Source organism: Xenopus tropicalis, chromosome 6 (assembly GCF_000004195.4).
Source record: "Xenopus tropicalis strain Nigerian chromosome 6, UCB_Xtro_10.0, whole genome shotgun sequence".
Lineage (NCBI taxonomy): Eukaryota > Metazoa > Chordata > Amphibia > Anura > Pipidae > Xenopus > Xenopus tropicalis.
In genome coordinates, this window is record NC_030682.2 from 91009162 (window position 1) to 91030116 (window position 20955).

Here is a 20955-nt window from a genome sequence, read left to right on the forward strand (position 1 = left end):
GCATGGATTCGCAGCAAAATTCCACATCTCGCCATTGGCGAATTGTTTCAGCAAAAATTTGCAGTTATGTAAAAAAGGCGTGGTTTCATCAAAATAGATGCCCCCATAAAAAAAAAGTCGTGCATCAAAAGAGTTGTGCGGCACTCGCGTTTTCGCAAATTTTTCCATAGTTTCTCAAATTTTTTGCCAAGGCAAAACAGGACAGATACACTCATCACTACCCCCTACATAATGATGTTCTCAATGGTATTTTGATTTTTAAGAATTTTTTGCCAAGGCAAAACAGGACAGATACACTCATCACTACCCCCTACATAATGATGTTCTCAATGGTATTTTGATTTTTAAGAACTGATTTTCGCCCATAAATCCAAGCAGATTTCCTCCAGGTTGTTCAGATTAGTTGGATAACCCTTGTGCTCCCCAGTTCTGAGGTGGCTTGAGATCAAGGCTTTGACTGGAGAAAAAAAATAAAATGTTTGTTTCATAGCTGCAATGTTACTTTGTCTTGTGTGTTCCTGTTGTCCTGCTGAAAGATGAACCTTTGTCCACAGACTGAAACTGGTTCTATTGGAGAATTTCGCTGGATTTTGCACCATACATGCTGCTGTTTATTTTGACAAGATGCCCCATATGCTACTGAACAGCAGCCCCAGCACATAATTCAGTCTCCAGTCACTGCCCTCATATGAGTGAATGTCTTTCTTGCACATTACTGCTATACACGTCTACACGTAGAGCAGCATGCTAAGTCTAGTAATAATATTTGAAAGACTCAGTAACTTAACCAAACCTTCTCTTTATTCAACAACATTGGTTTTTACAGCAAAGGATTATTCTAACAGCCTCTTCCTCTCATGGACCCTTGCTTTTTCTGTGGGCCTCTCTATTCCTAAAAAAGAGCTGCTATCCTTATCTCTTACACTGCCAAAAGGCCAAACATTCTTTCCTGCACCTTTCTATCACTGGCCTCAACCAACTTTATTTTCAACTTCTTAACAACATATTTTCAACATCTTAACAGCACTGCATTTACCTCCTTACAAGCATATTATTGTGCTTATATTTTACAAAACTCAAACTTGTATGTCATAAACATATTATAAGTCTGTGCATTGTATCTGTGACCTTGTGTGTTCATATGATCATAGATCATCTTGGTGCTCTTGGGGCTTATAAATTCCATTTGGGGATATATTATCCAGTATATAAATACAGATATGGGACCCGTTATCCATAATTCTCAGGAGCTGGGGTTTTCCAGATAAGGGATCTTTCCATAATTTGGATCTCCATGCCATAAGACTACTAAAAAATAGTTTAAGCATGAATTAAACCCAATAGCATTGTTTTGCCCCTAATAAGGATTAATTATATCTTAGTTAGGATCAAATATAAGATACTGTTTTAATACTACAGAAAAAAACAAATGCTGATATTTAAAACTGATTTATTTGCTTATAATGGAGTCCATAAGAGATGGCCTTCAAATAATTGGAACTATCTGGATAACGGGTTTCCATATAATGAGTCCTATACTTGTATATTTAGTTTTATATATACAGCAAGATGTTGAAAATTGTAGTCAAGCATCTGGGAGGAGCAACACTGCTATGGGAGATTTAAAGAAAATGAATACAAATTATGTATGCCACCAATCAACAATTTCTTTGTTTAGGTTTAGTGCAGTTAATATAGTGCAAACCAATCTCTGACTGGCTTTTGTGGGTTATATGGCTTATATTTGTGCACAATGCATTGGGCTTTTTTTCTTCTCAACGCTGTACAACCACACTCATTTGATACATGTACAGCACAGTAACTGGGAAAGAATTTCTGTATTACGCAAGTGTTTGCTCAGAAGAAGAGGAGAGCTAATCTGAGGTCTCAAGTAAGCAACTAGTATCACTAGGGGGTGCCAAACAACGTGCCACCCACCTACTTATACTTTTTCTTTTGAAAGTTACCATACACTCTGTCTTCATTGTATATACATACATATTTCCAGTTTAACATTTCTATGGCATCATATAATCATGTAATTTTCTTAATAATTGCCCTAAAATCCTGGGGCAGGGGCATGTAAAAAAAGAACTGCTTGCTGACATCTAATTTCTTTATGCAAAGAGACACCATCGATAATGCTGTGGGTTGTAAAATGATTGGGTATATGATCCAGAATGAGATGTAAACCAAAAAAGAAGTTCAATAACTTTAAATGAAAAATATGAAGTTCATGTCTGTTCTTCATACAGAATTTCTTAAATACTTCTGGGTTTTTAGTGCCTTTTTATTACTGGAACAGTCTAGGCTGGTGACTGAACATTAAGGTGGGGCTCCCAATTCGGGTAAATTTTCATGAATCCTCTGGCATTAATTTGTTCTTTTCTTGTATTCTCTTTCTCCTGCATAAATACAAATGGGAAATTAGAGAAAAAGAAAGAAAGAAAGAAAAAAAGACAGATTCCTTACTTGTGTACTTTGGTCCCTGGGTGCTAGTGGTGTTGGAGATGCACTACTCCTCTCTTTCAGCTTTATTTCCAGATGCATGGGTTGAAAAATGCCCATTTAAAAAAATATGAGCAAGATGACACCTCTTTTAAAATGTACCAAAATATATTTGATATTATTTAAGGACAGGCAAATTGCAATAAGTGCTACTTGCACCCTGAGGAAAAACAAACTCTGAGGCACTGCATTAAGAGGGGGCAGTAGGTGGGTCCCCATAGCTCAGGTATCATTCAATGTGCAAAGGGGACCTTCAGCGCTGTTTCTGTCCAGTTACTCACCAGTGATAGCAGTGATCTATTGCGGGCGAGTAACTCGCTCCGTGGTTCTTACCCTAAAAAGTCTTCCTGCTTGTGTTTATATATATATGTGTATAAACAGTAAAATTACTGTATAGCACCACTCATGTAACTTTTTAGTGTTGTGTAATCATTTTAACAATTATGTTTTTTCTTCGTAGATATGGGGTACCCCAGCAGGAAACCTTGTTATTGGCAAGTATCATCCATTGACTAGAGATCGTTAGATAGAGCCACACACATGCATATTATATATTTATAATTAGAAGTAGTGATGAGTGAAATTTTGCTCCAGGTATGGATTTGCAGCGAAAATTCCACATTTCACCATTGGTGAATTTGCACACATTTTTTCACATTTTGTGACATTTTTGCCAAAGTGAAATGGGACAAATTCGCTCATCATTGGAAAGAATACATCTGATGAAAAGTCTATGGAATAAGTGTCTTGTACCTGTGAGGCAATCACTGTGCAGCTGAATATTTAATAGGCATAAAAGCGAGTTTCAAAGCAAAAACTCCAGACAAACTTACCCCACAAAAGATGATTGAAAGCTTCGCCAGCAATATAGACAGACCCAGCGAGTACATTACTGCTAAATGAAAACATTATAAATTCAAATGGACTGAGTAATCCAAGAAAAGGATAAACCCACTTGCCGTCAGCAAAATATATCCATAATACCCTGAAATGAAAAAAAGAATAACTTAACTTTAGTTCATAAAACACAAAAGTTCATCTATGTAAATGTATATATAAATAAATAGCTAAATGACATATTAGTACCATATTTTACACAAAACGTGTGCTGCTTTGTGCTAAATATAACCTGAATATTATTTTATTGTTATTCTTTTGAAATTAAATTTCAAAGATCAAAAGTGTGAAGTTGCCCTTTAACTGGTGTTGAAGACTGTAGCGAACTACAGCAATTTACAAGTGGTATTGTTATTGGGGTTTTTCATATTTTTTTATCCCTTCAATCTATAATTGAAACTACTTTCTGATTGTCCGTGTCAGTGAGATGTTTGTCTTCTGTGCTAGCCACATATTGAGATTCTCTGATTATGTACTTAGTGCCATTCTGCGTATCCTTGGAAAATTGGAAAATCCGCCTTCAATTTGGTTAGAAAATACGTCAGTTTTGTATCCCATTAAGCTATTTAAAACATGTTGTTTTTATTTTGACAATGTAGCAACTATAATGCATTTACAGCTTTTTGTAACATGTAAATACAGTTAAGCCTCAATTTATATTTACTGAATTTACATTTTGCAGCATTTTAAATGTACTAGGAACCTAAGATTCCTGTCATTTTCCCTCACAATGTATGTTTTTAGTTTTATTCTGGCCCCTGAGAAGTGTAAAATTGAGGTTCTGATATATATAAGCCATTGCATAGTTGTTATCAGTGTATTCTGCAGACACCTAACATTTACATTAACTACTTTCATTTTTTTTTTATCAGTTTTCCTTATAAAGTATACTTTTTTATACTTTGTTTTTGGGAAATGCCAACTCCAATGTCAAAGTCTTAAACAGTACTTCTTTACAGACAAAAAAGAAAAAAACAACCAAGGAACAGGTCTAGACTGGCTCACAGCTGGTAAACTCTCTTTATCTCAATGTAAAAGCCACCTACCTATTTCCCTACAGATCTATGCATCCACCTAAGCTGCCTGTCCCTTGGAATGCTGCACTGCATACTGGAATAGAGAATGGAATGGAGATACATCATGTCTGAAGTTAATGCAGTGCTCATGTAGTGGTCTTGTGTGGGGTATGTGTAGGTAATGTTCATTCTATTTTCTGCAATGATCCTAGTGGTATGTCTGGGGTTAATACAGTATTTCATGTCTGGGGTTAATACAGTATTATGACTTAATTTACTGCACTGGCCTTAAAGGCATGCTTTGGGCATTGCTCATTATTCAAGAATTTATTAATAACAGCCTCTTAAATACTTAAATATAAAACACTTCCAGAGGGTTTGAAAAGTTTTTCCTCTTTTATTAAATAGTTTATTACAATAAAAACTGCATGTCTTATATGTACTTGCTTGATTTTATATACAAATTCAGCAGTGCATTAAAGACATTCGGCTACAGAATAAAGAGTAACATACAAATTCAGCAATATACAGAGGGCATTTATCTACAAAATGAAGGATAACAGCTTCCAAGGTTTACACTAAAAAATGTGTCAGTATATCCAATGGTATCCAATGGTTTGAAAGTTATAAGCTCCAAACGCTTTAAAAGGTAAAATACCAAAACCTGGCCAGGTATTTCTAACGTCACACCCCCTTAATCAGACTTCGATATAATAATATAGTCACTGGGAGAGCATCTACGCAATTCTAATTCGAGTCAATAGTGTTGGTGTAACGGTTACCGATTTCTTTCAAACCATTGGATATACTGGCACGTTTTTTATGAAGATTAAGTGTAAACCTTGGAAGATGTTATCCTTCATTTTGTATATAAATGCCCTCTGTCTATTGCTAAATTTTCATGTCACCCTTTATTCTGTAGCTGAATGTCTTTTATGCACTGCTGAATTTGTATATAAAATCGAGTGAGTCCATATAAGTGCAGTTTTTATTGTAATAAACTATTTAATAAAAGAGTAAAAACTTTTCAAACCCTCTGGAAGTGTTTTATATTTAAGAGTGCTGTTACTAATAAATTCTTGAATTGTAGATTAACTTATTTGTTTATTTTCCCAATACTTTGTGGTATCTGGCAGCTCAGTAAGTAAACTGTTTTTGTTCTAATTCACAAGTGTGGGGTGGTGTTTTCTTTCCAATGCTCATTATTGATATAGAGAGTGGCAAAAGGTGGGGAGGTGGGGCTCCAAGTACAAATAAGATCACCTCTGACTGTGCACTATTTTAAAACGTTCATTTTACATGACAACTGAAGTTAGTTATTATTGTTAATAAAAAGTATTTAGAAAGTGCCAATTTTTAGAGCAAAACTGGATTTCCCACTCAGGATTTCTTTTGCTTTGGAGTACAGAGGGTCTCCTTACTGTAAATTCTTTTCTTCTGGATACATATAATCACCAAGGAGGTAATTATTGATACCTGTGTCATTAGGTATCATAACTAAATATGCCCTAGTATAGTTTTTACAATAGTATTTAAGTGAGGTGCCATAGGGGTACAAGAAAGGGCTCCAGTAGCCACAGAAAAGTATCCAAGGCCCAAGGAGATCCCCTTTTACACTTATATGTTTCTCAGAATTTGTTACATTTATTGGTGCAATGGAAATCATTGGTGCCTTGTAAGGGCAGTGACACACGGGGAGATTAGTCCCCGTGCGACAAATCTTCGTTGTCGCAGGCGACTAATCTCCCCGCAATGCCATCCCACCGGCTAGACTTTGGCAAATAGGAGTCCCGTTTATGCCATCCCACCGGCAATTTACGTTCTAGCCGGTGGGATGGCATTGCAGGGAAATTGGTCGCCCACGACAACGAAGATTTGTTGCAAGGCGACTAATCTCCCTGTGTGTCACTGCCCTAATGCTCTGCTCTGTATGCCACTCCTAAAAACATACAGGAAGGGTTATTGGCTCCACATAAATTGACTGATCTAAGATTGACCACTGTATGTGTGAGTGTGTTTGAGAGAGAGAGGGATCTAATAAATAAATCCAATAGAACAAGGGATTTGTGTATTCTTCCAAGTAATACTTATATATGTGTCCCACTATCAAAGATTGTGCTGCCTCTGTCACATTGTGCTTTTGATTGTGTTTCCTTCTAATTATTTACCTTTGAAAAGGCAACCAAAGTTCAGGAAGCTGAATACTGACTCTTTTCCGATACATTTCATTTACATCAGTGATCACAAGGGATACAATAAATAGACTAACTTGTCTGTACTCCTTGGTTTTATTGACTTCTGTAAGTCATCCATTATTCATAGGAAACCTGATGAAAATGTCCCATGCGTTTTGTTCCTCACTGTCACAGTGGCCATCTATTATTTCTTTAAAGGGGAACTTCAGCTCTGCAAATACGATTAGTTAGCAGATACATACATGAAACTGACCTGCTTGTAAACTGTGGATTCTACTGAGCACTTTTCCAATAGAGTAGGTGCCTATTGACCCAAGTACCTAGTGCATTGCCTGCTACTACGCCAGCTATAGTCTTGTATTATAAAGACTAAATATCTCTAAATCTAAATATACCTAATTTGAAAACTCCAGAATTTAACTTTGCACCACAATTAGAAAATCAGAATTTTTTTTTTACCCATTTTAAACATTAAAAGGGCACATATGTCAAAATATTATTTTATATTATTAAACATTTTAGGCAAAATTAAAAATCTTTCTAATTAAGTATCAATAGTAGAGTAATGGCCAGCTGCTGTGCACCCACAGCTCTGCACCTTGTGTTGGCTTAGGGTACTGAGCACAGCAATGCCCCAGACACACACGTAGTTTGAGAAGGGCTACAGAAAGACATGACAGTGCAATTTACATTTACATCTGAATCAAGTGAAAAATACTGATTAAAATTTCTGTAAATTGGTTATGGTTGGAGTTTTATGCATGCAATACATTTGCAACATCAGCAGGTTGTCACTGCAAACACACTACACTATTGCAAGGTGAGGAAAATGCTCGCTGTTAATATATTTTGGTATAATCCATTTGAATAGATTTATTAACAGCTTAAAGCTTCTCCAGACATGCCTATCCTGCTTTCTGACAACCTATTTGCCTCTGTAATTTTCATTGCTTTCTGTCAAATTTTCTTAGCAAAAATGTAATATGTTTTATAAATTCAACCTCTGGTAAAATATGTCCTCAGTAAATGTCCCAAACTATTAAAAGTAGGTCTGCAGCCCGGGCTAATGCAGTCGCACAAACTTCAAGGATACGCCATCATATCAGAAATGTGCTACAAGTTTTCCCATTCCAGATCATTCTAAAAGTAATTAAGCATTGCAGCTTCCACTGGATCTGTTTCACCACACAAAATGCATTGATTTATGTTGCGGAGGTCAAATAAGTCTCCCTTCCCCTCCATTTTGATATTTGATACATTTATCAGCAAGCAAGACTTGGCTCTGTGATTACACAGTAAACCAGTGATTTTTCTTGACACATTATCATTTTTTTTATATATAAAGTTGCGCTTACATAGCTCTGAGCCTATTCTTACTCTGTAACCCTTGTTTGTTAAATTATTGTAAGATCCCTGTTCTTTATACATTAATGTAAAGTGCTGCATAATTTGCTGGCTCCGTATAAATAAAAAATGATTAGTTCCTGCCCCAGTGGAGGCTACAGCCTAAGATCCCTATAACATTCACACACACTAGAGTTTGCTTTCTAACTAGCCAGTTAACCTTCCTGCATGCTTTTGGAACTCACACAAACACAGAAAGACCATGTTCTTTAAGAACTCTGACCCCAGAAAAAACAGCAATGCTAACCACCGGGATCCCTTGCCGTCCCTTGATACGTGTAAATGACAGAAACTCTATATACTGTTTGACTATGGGGATTCTGTGCCTTTTTGGTACAATGAAGTAAGAGAAATCCCGACTTACAAATATAAGCTCAAAATCTTGTACAGAGAGTACGTTCATGCTGATATGAAAGCCATTGATAGCCTTTCCTTAACACAAACCATATAGAAAGCTATATCTGTGTACTAAGGGGTAAGGAGTCTTTTCATAATTCAGATTTCCATACCTTAAGCCTACTAAAAAATCACGTAAACATTAATTAAATCCAATAGGATTGTTTTGCCTACAGTAAGGATAAATTATGTCTTAACTGAAATCAAGTACAAGATACTGTTTTATTATTACAGAGAAAAAGGAAATAATTTTTTTTTAAAAAATTGGAATTATTTGAATAAAATGGAGTCTATTTGAGATAGCCTTCCTGTAATACCTGTATCCATTTCTGGATAAATGGTTTCCGGATAACAGATTGTAAATCCAGATTAACCCTATGTTCCTTGTTACAAATTCTTGTATGCATGATTTGGTAAATGTAAGCCTTTAAAGTACTGATAGACAGTGCTTTTTTTAAAGAAGGGTAACGATTCTGTCCTTTGCCATTTATAATTGAGCCCTTTGTTCTTTAATAGAAAAAATGCCAAATGTAAAAATCTAGATGATAAAACTACAACTTAAAGGACTAAGTGATCCACATTTGTATCTGTGCATTCAACAGATCTAAAATAAAATAAATAAGAAAGTGAATATTCACATACCAGCTTAGATAACACACTGAGCATAATCCCAGTAGGAGAAGCCCTTTTTTCTTTGGTGGGTAACGATGAGGAGAGGTTACCATTTCCAAAACAGCGAGAGGAAACACAGCTGTGTGCTTGGGAATTCAAATAATAATAATAATAATAAGATTTTTTTTCTAAATTTGCATATCAAGAGATTTTTGTAAAAATACTTAAAATGACATTGTTCTAAAATTATCTTTTTATAGGCATGATATTTAAATCACTTACAAAACATCTCCAGCTGGGAATATTGCTTTAAATAAAATCTAAATTAAGCAAGTTATTTTCAGTAATGGGGGTAAGGCAGTAGCACATATGTGAAATAAAAAAAAAAAAGATGTTAGTTAAGAAAATGTAAGATAAGGTAAGATTATTAAAAATGGGGAGGAAAAGGAGAAATAGGAAGAGAAGAATGGACAAAGAAGGGGCTGTGTGTGCTATTATTCTCCAGCCTATACAGTTTGTCTTACGGCGCCCATATAAACGCTAATACAAACAAAGATATTGACTAATGACTGCTCTCTATTATGGGGCCCACACTTACATACAGTATGGGAAAAAGCTATTGGTTGACCAAAAACCACACAGACCCAATGTGGGATATCATTATTGTATCAAGGGCCAAACACTCAAATTTAGCCCAGTGGACTGAAACTGAATTGGCAACAAAGTGATCATTTGGCAAGTTGTCCACATTTCATAATCTGCCTGGTCCAGAACCACAGACTTAAGGTGTCTGATGCATGGCTGATTTTGCCAAAACAGGTAGTTACCAGATATAATCACATAACAGTGTGCATTCCAATGCAGTTTATACAGATTGTTATCCGTACATATTAATAGTGTGATGGCTGAGATGAGAGAATAGCATTTATAAACGTTCCATCTCCATCCAGCCCTTATTTGGGAGAGTTTGCTTTCCAAATGCCAAATATAAATTAACCCAATATACATATGAATTATTGTTTTAATGTGAGCTGACTAAGTTATGTTTTCTGTGCATTATGTGTACATATGATTTTGCCTTTCATACATTTTGGCCAGTGCCATGAAACCAGTACAGTAAATTGTTTTTCCATAAGGAGGGTCTGATCAATAGTGTCAATGCTACCACAAGAAGGTCAAGGAGACAATGAATAAAGTCTCTTTTTCTGTTCAGCTCTTAAGATGTTATTTGTATAAGTGATTCTTCACATGGAGAGCAACTGGCACAAACAAGACCAATATGGATTAATTGAATGATAAGGAGGAAAGAGTGGAGCATTTGTACCCCTGTGTAATTAACTGAGAATGGAGTGTGTGGATAACCAAGCAAGCAATATAGACAGACAAAAGGGTGTGTTCTAAGATATAAGTAACTAAGAGAGAAAAAAAGGCTGAGCATCACATTACACAACTATATTTTAAAACAAAAAATTATATATTGTACTTTTTATCTTCCATTATTTTATCCTTACGGCAGACAGTAAGTTTTGAATGTTTTATGTTAAAATTCCTTTTATTCATTTTAATGTACAAGCTGCCATATTACTTGCCTTCAAAGTATAACCCATTTAGTTGCTTCACTGATTACTCTCTAGGTATGCATTCATCTGTTTACATAGTGACTCAAGTGACAAGTAGTCACAGTACAGGAAATACATTTTTTTTCTGCAACCATAAAAAATCTTTTGGTAAATTATTTTTCTAACTATGGCTGGGGCACAGGATAGACATCCTTTATCTACATGAATGCTGTTGTATATATATCTCTATGCACACTTTGCATTATTATCTGGACATGGTGAATGGTTTACAAAGTATTCATGCTTCTTTTCCCTGAGATGATGATTGATTGTTGTTTTCTACAACATTAACAACAACAAAAAATATACAGACTTGTTATATTATATATATATATTTTACTATATTTGAAAAATAGTGCATTGTTTTCCCTTATTATAATCATGATTATATTTGCGGTTACACAGAAACACTTGATTAGTTATCACTTTAAAGATCAAGAACAGATTAATCTAGCTAGTTAAAAATAGCAAAAATCATTCTATTTCATCTTATCTACTGAACTTACCACAGCATGATTGAGCCATAATGGGATGATCTTGTCAAGGCCATCGGGGTAAACCAGCTGTCTGTCATAACTGTACAGTGCCCAAAAGGCCAAAAACACAAACTGCAAGATAAAAGCATCATTTAGTGAGGAGAATCCACATTATCTGTGATGTATACAGCCACATAGGTGTATGTAAATAATAGAGATATAGCATTTTTTAGCCAGGTGCTTAGTTAAAATACGGTTCCTTTATTCTTCGATCCCTTTATTCTTTGAAATCTGGTAAAACAGCAAAATCAATAAAAGACAAACATTGTATTCATAATTATTAGACACAGAAAATAGAAATTTTACTGTGGTCATTACATCTCAACTCTCTCCCATACAGAGTTGTTAGCTCATAGGTCCATGTATGGAGGGAAACTGGAAGCCTGCCAATCCAATATCTGACTTGTGATTAGGCAGATATACAGTTGAAAGCAAAGGTTTTGACACCTCTGGCCAATTACATATTTAGTTAATTTTGTAAATGAAAAGTACTAAACAACTACTGCAGGAACAGTGGGTTAGAAAACAACTTTGTGACAAAAGCAAAAGTTTGGACACACTGGTAAGTTAGTCTTTTGTGACACGCCCTTTGGCACTGATCACAGGTTATAAATGCATTTTATATCCATCTAGGTGTCTTCATTTTTATTGTATGTATTTTTGTTCACTCTTCGTTTCAGATCACTTCTGAGACCTAATGCCATCTTGCATATTTAGGATCTAACCACAGAGTTTTAATGCTGTTCAAGACAGGGGCCTGTAAGGGCCATTCCAAAACCTTCACCTTGCTTTTCTTCAAGTAGCTTATGGTGGCTTTTGAGGTAGGTATAATATTATTGCAATATTATTGTCTTTCTGTAGTAGACATCCCCTTTTAAATTGAGCTTTTTGGTTGATAGTTTCACATTAGCACCAAGAATTTACTGACATTTCCCCCTACATGTACAATGTTTCCTGTGCCACTGGCTGCCACACAACCCCAAATGCTGTTGCTGTTTTGCATACCTTAGTCATTTACATTTGTGATGGGGTCGCACACAAGTCTTACTCCTAATGAATCTTCCCTGCATATCATGTTTGTGCAAGCAATGCTGCAGTGTGGAATGGTGCAACACCATTTCTGTGTCAGCCAAACCTTCCTGCAGGGCGTTTGAGGTCATATAAGGGTTTGCCTTTGCCTTTTAGGGCAGAATATGAGCAGTTCTCTCTGGTCTTCCAGCTCTTGCCTTGCCCATGGTTGAGTGACAGCCCAATCTTTGGGGTGTCGGAGATTTTATTAAGCTCTGCAGCTGTCAGCAGGTGACAACTGCTAATGGCTATTAAGGCCCAATGAGGTAGTTATGGTCAGGAACCTTGCAAAAGCAGTGTTTATCATTGGACAAGTGGAATGAAGGCCAGACTTGCATTTGCACAACTACTATTATTATTATTACTACTATTTTTTGTTCCTATGCTTTTAAGTTTGTGAAATAACATGTAACTATGCATTAATATTGGTAAATATTTTGTTCTTAACACACTGATTCCTGCAGTAGTTGTTTCCTACTACTTATTTGTATCTATCTTGACCAGAAGTGCCCAAACTGGATTTAATTGTATGTAGATGGGATAAAAAATTCTGTCTGTGAGGACTATATTGGGGTGTTGCAGTGCTCTACATAGAACTATGTTGTAATCCAAATCAGATTAGTACCATTTAGCATCCACCTGTATTCCCAAAGTAGAAATTGTCCTCTAATTCTAAATGTACAACTAACCTTGAACTTTGATCTGTAAATGTCTGTTTTATCTTATTAACAGCCTTAACATTTTAAACAGTTGAGCCCCCATATGTAATAAAAGGCACTAAGTTTTCCAAGGTGCACTAACCCATAGCAACCAACAAAATATTTGCTTCTAAACAAAATGCTACCTGCTGATTGGTTGCTATGGGTTACTGCTCCTCTGCAAACATAGTACCTTTTATTATATAACCCCCTATATGTTATAGAAAATATTCTATAACAGATCAGATCTGATGTTAAAAGCAGAGCTCTGTGGGTATTCAGAGGTAATATTTTTATTTCTAGTATTGATAGTATCCAAATTTGCAAACTGTGGTGGTCGCAGTACTTTCACAACAAATGATCACCTCAAAAAATTGGACTAACCCCAAAATATAATGGGGAATTTAATATTATTTTTGCACCATAAAACATGCCACCTTTAAGCAGAATTGTAAAATGCATCTTTTAATTCACACTGTAATAACTGTCTAATGAAGTATATTACATTGTAAGATTCTGACTTGTTCTTATTTATGTGATAGTTTCTCTCTATGACTACATTAAAGAAGGCATTATACAAGGAATAAAGCAAAGATGTTCCTTTTTAATAAATAAATCTAAGAAACTAGAGATAAATCATCAAGTCATTAACTATGAACAGAGATGATTCATGGGTGGCCTATGTTCTGACCTGAATAGTGCATTTTCTCTAGCAGCTATTTTTGACTCCTGCTTTAGAACAGGTTGAGTAAAATCCTAGTCTAAATTCATTTACATTGACTTTTTGTATTGAACATGCTTAAGCACTAATTCTAAGTATTAAAAAAATTCTAAGATGTTGAGAATGTTCCCAACTGCAAATCAAGATGTCAATACAAAATACACTCCTGGCTGCGCGTTGATCGATGCCTCAGCAAACTTCAGGGAGAAGCAGTTCACTATCCTTAAGATATAAACTTACAGTAGATGCTGGAAAAGCCAGGACGGAGAAGACCAGGTCCCTGCAGGAGACAATATAGTTCACAAGTTTCACACCAGGCACTGACATCAAAAGATCCGCCACAAAACATATTGCATAGAAACCAGTCTGCAACACCTAAACCAGTGGAAAAGTAATAAGAGGAATAACTGTTACTTAGTGGTAGCTTACAAATAACAGATGAATATAATTTCTATGTTAACTATAATAACAGTAATAACATATAAACTGTCGAATGTGACTATTGTTGTACAACCTACAGTGGTGTGAAAAACTATTTGCCCCCTTCCTGATTTCTTATTCTTTTGCATGTTTGTCACACAAAATGTTTCTGATCATCAAACACATTTAACTATTAGTCAAAGATAACACAAGTAAACACAAAATGCAGTTTTTAAATGAGGGTTTTTATTATTTAGGGAGAAAAAAAATCCAAACCTACATGGCCCTGTGTGAAAAAGTAATTGCCCCCTGAACCTAATAACTGGTTGGGCCACCCTTAGCAGCAATAACTGCAATCAAGCGTTTGCGATAACTTGCAATGAGTCTTTTACAGCGCTCTGGAGGAATTTTGGCCCACTCATCTTTGCAGAATTGTTGTAATTCAGCTTTATTTGAGGGTTTTCTAGCATGAACCGCCTTTTTAAGGTCATGCCACAACATCTCAATAGGATTCAGGTCAGGACTTTGACTAGGCCACTCCAGTGTCTTCATTTTGTTTTTCTTCAGCCATTCAGAGGTGGATTTGCTGGTGTGTTTTGGGTCATTGTCCTGCTGCAGCACCCAAGATCGCTTCAGCTTGAGTTGACAAACAGATGGCCGGACATTCTCCTTCAGGATTTTTTGGTAGACAGTAGAATTCATGGTTCCATCTATCACAGCAAGCCTTCCAGGTCCGGAAGCAGCAAAACAACCCCAGACCATCACACTACCACCACCATATGTTACTGTTGGTATGATGTTCTTTTTCTGAAATGCTGTGTTACTTTTACGACAGATGTAACGGGACACGCACCTTCCAAAAAGTTCAACTTTTGTCTCGTCGGTCCACAAGGTATTTTCCCAAAAGTCTTGGCAATCATTGAGGTGTTTTTTAGCAAAATTGAGACGAGCCTTAATGTTCTTTTTGCTTAAAAGTGGTTTGCACCGTTTTTGCCCAGTCTCTTTCTTATGGTGGAGTCGTGAACACTGACCTTAATTGAGGCAAGTGAGGCCTGCAGTTCTTTAGATGTTGTCCTGGGGTCTTTTGTGGCCTCTCGGATGAGTTGTCTCTGCGCTCTTGGGGTAGTTTTGGTCGGCCGGCCACTCCTGGGAAGGTTCACCACTGTTCCATGTTTTTGCCATTTGTGGATAATGGCTCTCACTGTGGTTCGCTGGAGTCCCAAAGCTTTAGAAATGGCTTTATAACCTTTACCAGACTGATAGATCTCAATTACTTTTGTTCTCATTTGTTCCTGAATTTCTTTGGATCTTGGCATGATGTCTAGCTTTTGAGGTGCTTTTGGTCTACTTCTCTGTGTCAGGTAGCTCCTATTTAAGTGATTTCTTGATTGAAACAGGTGTGGCAGTAATCAGGCCTGGGGGTGACTACAGAAATTGATATTGAAATTGAAAATTGAAATTGATAAACCACAGTTCAGTTATTTTTTAACAAAGGGGGCAATCACTTTTTCACACAGGGCCATCTAGATTTGGAGTTTTTTTTCTCCCTTAATAACGTAAACCTTCATTTAAAAACTGCATTTTGTGTTCAATTATGTTATCTTTGACTAATAGTTAACGGTTTTTGATGAGCAGAAACATTTAAGTGTGACAAACATGCAAAAGAATAAGAAATCAGGAAGGGGGCAAATAGTTTTTCACACCACTGTATATTTAAATAATTTGTCATTATTAAAAAAAACAAAAAAAAAAACAGTAATAACAGTTAAAAGGAAATGTAAACGCGGAAACATGTTATTGCCTAATGAAAGAAAGTATAACATGTATACAAGTAAACAGTGATTAAAAAAATATATTAATTTTAAAGTTATTTGTAAATGTTAATGCAATAGGTATTTTCTGTCTCTTCCTGCTCTGCTTTAACTTTCAATTCAAATCAAGTAGCAGAAGTCAGCTGCAGGGTTTTTCACAGGTTTGGGGAACAACTTGAAGCTGTTACACTGTTACTGAAGTCAGATTTTGCCCATTTCAGCAGGATTCGGATTCGGCCGAACCCATGTCTCTGTCGCATAAACATGGAAATTTAAAAATTTTCACTGCTTGTGCAGTTATCTTTAAACCTCACTTGTCTTAATTTGTATACACAAATTGGGATTTGGTTCAGTATGTAATCTTTCACGAAGGATTTGCTGAATTCCAAAATAGTGGATTCCGTGCATCCCTAGTTAATAAGTCCCCCAACTAAGCTGAAAACCTATAGATAACCTATAGGAATCACTCCTGAACAGTGTTCAAAGTACCTACCAACCCAAAGATGTATGTAAAAATATTATTTCTGAAAAAGGAGACTGTTACATATGCAAACAGTGTATTTATATGTTTTACATTTATTAAGATTGTTTTTCAGCTTAAAGCATTAATGAATTTAATATAAAATGAATTGATTTTCAGTGTTATGAAATAGAAATATACTGTATACTCTCAAGGGTCTCAATACATTTGACAGGCATTGTGTACATGTCTGTGTGTATAACTGTGTATATAACTATATGTATGAATTTATAAATATTTAAAATACAAAATAAATACAAATATGCCATTGAATAAGGCTCCCAGGAAGCTGGGAGCTGTACAGGCCACTGGTTGTACATCTGTGGCATAAACAATAAAAGCCTGTAGTAAATGAGAGCTTGCAATTTATAGAATTAAATATTATCTGGCACTTACCACATTGAGAATTGTCAAGTATTTCCACAGCCCACCATAAAGAAAAACTCCATCTGGCTGATCCTTTGTACTAATTGTAAAAAATAAATATGTAAGGAAAACATACCAGATAAAAACAGAGCAGTGGTACAAGGTTACAGCAGCGGTTGCCATGACCCGAGTGTTCAGGAGTAATTGCCTAATGCTAGTCACAGAGCTGTCCTGCTAGTCCTTGGCTTCTTTAAAAGACTGCCGAACATGAGGCGTTCTTTCTGATGGACAAAGCAGCTTTTGGATCTGCGTTCTTTAGCAGCATTCTTGGACGTTTCCCTTATAGGCCGGATTTAAAAGCCTGACACAAGATCAGAGAGATTAAAGTTATGCAATGCTATTCTGCACAACTGGGGCCTTTGTTTGCTTGTGATTCTTACATGAGAAAATGAACAAAGTCCATTTTTTCTGCTTTTCAGATACTGTTGAGTCTCCCCCCTGCTGATTAGCTTTCATTTAATACCACTGCAAATGTACAGTACATGTGGACTAATTGGGGATTAGGTCAGATCTGAGAAAGCTGTGTCTTTTCTAATGAGTACAATTTATCAATTTATACTGGGCATATGATTTCAGATTATTTAAGTATAAAATATGTTAGCTTACTGTTACTTTGGCTGCTCTCTATAAACTAGCACATTCGTTTGGCTGTTGGAGAGACACAGAGGAGAGCAAGCTGTTTGTATTTGCTTGTGGAACTCAAGCTTAATTTATAGGGCTCAGCATTAGAGACTGATAATTTGCATTGCAGAGATTTAAAGTCAACTCACTGGATTTATTTACAAAGCAGACAAAAATGCACAAGTTATTAATTTTTCACTCACTGTGCATCTGCCATTACAATTCTGTGAGGACAAGTGATTATATTAAAGAGATTCCCTGTGTAAAAACCTTATTCATATGCCCTGTGAGGACTAATATTCTTTATAATACCCAGAAGGATATATTATAGTATCAGTATTTATTAGTATTTTGAGCAATGGCATTCCTAGACCATGTTTACCCCCCGCCCTCTGCAAAAAAAAAAATTGTCAGAGGGACACGGCACACAGCACAAGCCCTACTGGCCTGCCCCTCCCTTTCCACACCCACCCTCATGCCCCCTCCTCCCTACCCTCCCCTCACATCCCAACTCCCCACCTGCCCTTCCCTCAAGTCCCCCTCCCCACCTGTTAACTCTCAGGTAGGAGAGCGGTGGGGACTTATATCAAGCTACAGAGGAAGCAGACCCTACGGTCCAGGCCCCCATTCCCCCCCGATTCCTCTACAGTTACGCCAAAGAACTTGAGTCTATGGTGGTATATTTTATTAGGACTGTAAAATTTGGTGGTAGAAGAAGTCAAGAGCATGTGAAAACTTTGGCAAAAGTTGGCATAATGGGCCTACCTGCCATATATAGCATGTATAATGTTTATTGGCATAATAATATTTTTAGATTTAAGATACATTTGTATCTGTTATCTGTTCCTTGGGGGTCAGAAGGAGAAAATGATTCCTTATAATACACTGGTTTAGTTCTCTCATTATGTCCCACAACATCACTCCATTAATAAAGATGTAATTCTATGGTTTCCATTAAAATTATGTATTAAATTGTGATTTACCATGTCAAAGCTAAGCTTCTATCTGTATATGAGCAGTAACATAATATCATTATAAACTCTCCAATGAAATCAGTAGTAATATACAAGAGAAATAATGGTAAAAATAGTACTGTGTGTTATTCAGCGTTAATCAGTGCTCTGTCTGCACATTTCCTTTCTACTTTTCAGTATCCTTTGCCTGTGATTTTCTATCTAATGATATTGTAGGACACAGAAGGTTGTAACCTGTCTTCATTCAAACAGTAACTAGTTTTAAATGGCTTATATTACTATGTAACTAAAAATAAGCCTTCATATTGCTTAGAATATATATGGAGGGAAATAGAAAGACAGTATCAGTGCTAGTAGAGTTCTACTGCTTAGGAGGTTAGATTAGCGTGTAAGAACTGGTCAACTGAGTCTTAGCATGTAACTGTATTCTTAAATTATTCAAGCCATATCCATAATGGTGCATCAGAGTTCCTGAAGTACAGCTACCAATCATTGTTAATCCTAATAGCACCAGCATTCTATGATTTGTAACCATTTAGAAATAGAAAGATGCATCACAGCAAACATAAAAGTAGGTCTACAACATCTTTTTTTGTGTAGCTGTAGATATACAAACCATTGAAGAAAAAAAGATTTAAACAGTTAAGATCCAGCTCTGACGCTATAGATGTAAAAACAGTGAGAAATACTTACATTAATTCCTAAGAGCAAGGACTTAGCAGCATTCAGAAATTTAAAACCTCCAAACCTATTAGGCCACTTTGAGCATCTTAATCTGCATGCATATTGAATGCATAGATTGATTGAACTGAATTTAAATGCAATCAATTTACACTGTGCAGTCCAGAAATTTGCATTTATTATTAAGCCATAATTTTAAAATGTTCTGGTAAACAGTATTACTTTAAATTCTCTTTATAAATATTGTTCATGTTCTGCATTGTGGTCAAGGTCTGATCAAATGTCAAATGTATGTATATTAGCAGTCTCTTGTAAGTGATATACATATACAAAATGTTGCAATGCTATAAAACAGGATTCTGGACACATGAGGAGGTTGGAATAATAAAGCAGAAAATTAAAGAAACTTCATTAAATATGAGGACTTCATTCAAAGAAAAAACTGTATATAGTATATGTATTTGGTATACTGTATATGCCTTTAGAAGAGCAACCGAAGGTAGAACTCATACCATGAGAGAAAACAATATATTACATACAGATATGGCTATTACTATGTCAAATATCAGGTTGAATTATACAGTGCTTAATAAGAAGAAATCAAGATATTTTATGTAACTTATACAACTGCTGTTGTTGGCCAATTAGCTTACTATATGTGTCTGGACAGATAAACCCCTTGTGTAACCAGGTTGCATGTGAATAAATAAAAGAATAAGTATATGTTAAAATTCAGGATAAGTAACATTCATGGGGAATAAACAGTGGTTTCAAAGGACAACGGAGCAAAATTATAACATAAAATGCAGGAAAACAAATCTGGAAATGTTCCCCCAGAAATGCATTAAACCAAGGGACTGTAAAACAAAAACATAAAACGAACTAAAAATGTAAAATGGGTATACCTAAAACCAATATTTTACTATATTCCACAGCATGTTACAGAGATCACACATCAGTCTCTACTTCAGTGAACCTTTAATCCTGTTCACACACACTATGGTCAATTTCATCAGGAGCCAGTTAACCTGCCACTATGTTTTGGAGTGTGGGAGGAAACCCCCACAAGCATAAACAGAACTTGTATATTCCTTGCAGATAGCACCCTGGCTGGAGTTGAACCTAGCACCACTGTTCTGCAAGACAGCAGGTCTAACCATTGCACCACTATGTGGTTTTGCTATACCAATCAAAAACTTGGAACAGACATGCCTGTACCCTTTTTTTACTCGAGAAAAAAAGATCTGTAAAATATTTACTGTTCCTTTTAGTGAGTGATATTCTCCAAACTATTTTGAGCATGATCATTTTCTCTATAATGAAAGTGTCCCTTCTAAAATTATATATTGTCAAAAATGTGTACAATTCCCTGTAAAGTACAACTCTAAATTACCCCCAATTAAGTGTGGTTTTTATGTTTTCCTCTGGTAAAAATATACAAGCTGCGTTTTCTTTCTTCCATGCCTAAGCCCTATTAGTTTCCATACAGTTGTCTGCATTCGTCTCTAGCAGGGCATATGTCTGCAGAATGGAAACATCATCACAGATGGATCTTACTGGCAACAGTAACCCATGTGAAACAGCTCACCAATAGTACAGAAACCAGCTGCAGCCAATGAGAAATTCTGAAATGCTAGTATGCCAGCAAAGGAGAGAAACTACATTAATGCTTGGATTATGCACTTCGAAAGTAATGCACTATACCTATTTTTTGATAATACTGAGATGTTTTACATTTTACACAATACACTTCTGCTTACTGCTGGTGCCTGAGCAATGGCCTTTACATGTGCACTGAGCCACTGTTCCTAGCTTGGCTTTCTGCCATTGCT

General features: G+C 36.0%; 1 protein-coding gene across 1 annotated transcript; it reads right to left on the reverse strand.

Annotated features, from left to right (window-relative positions):
• Window positions 1-1772: 1772 nt before the first annotated feature.
• adtrp (androgen-dependent TFPI-regulating protein) lies at window positions 1773-17155 on the reverse strand. The gene is made up of 6 exons (XM_004915300.2): window positions 16818-17155; window positions 13911-14045; window positions 11154-11255; window positions 9059-9174; window positions 3342-3493; window positions 1773-2405 (listed from the first exon to the last, which is right to left on the reverse strand). Exons 1-6 carry the CDS (start codon window positions 16968-16970, stop codon window positions 2374-2376), a joined length of 690 nt encoding a protein of 229 aa, XP_004915357.1. The 5' UTR covers window positions 16971-17155; the 3' UTR covers window positions 1773-2373.
• Window positions 17156-20955: the final 3800 nt, after the last annotated feature.

What these genes read in the sequence shown, in the direction of transcription:
- adtrp (XM_004915300.2), bottom strand. Translation starts at nt 16,970, where the DNA reads ATGGCAACCGCTGCTGTAACCTTGTACCACTGCTCTGTTTTTATCTGG. An exon ending in TATGGCTCAATCATGCTGTG is followed by an intron (nt 9,175 to 11,153) that starts GTAAGTTCAGTA and finishes TGAATTCCCAAG; the next exon opens with CACACAGCTGTGTTTCCTCT. An exon ending in TCAGTGTGTTATCTAAGCTG is followed by an intron (nt 3,494 to 9,058) that starts GTATGTGAATAT and finishes TTTTCATTTCAG; the next exon opens with GGTATTATGGATATATTTTG.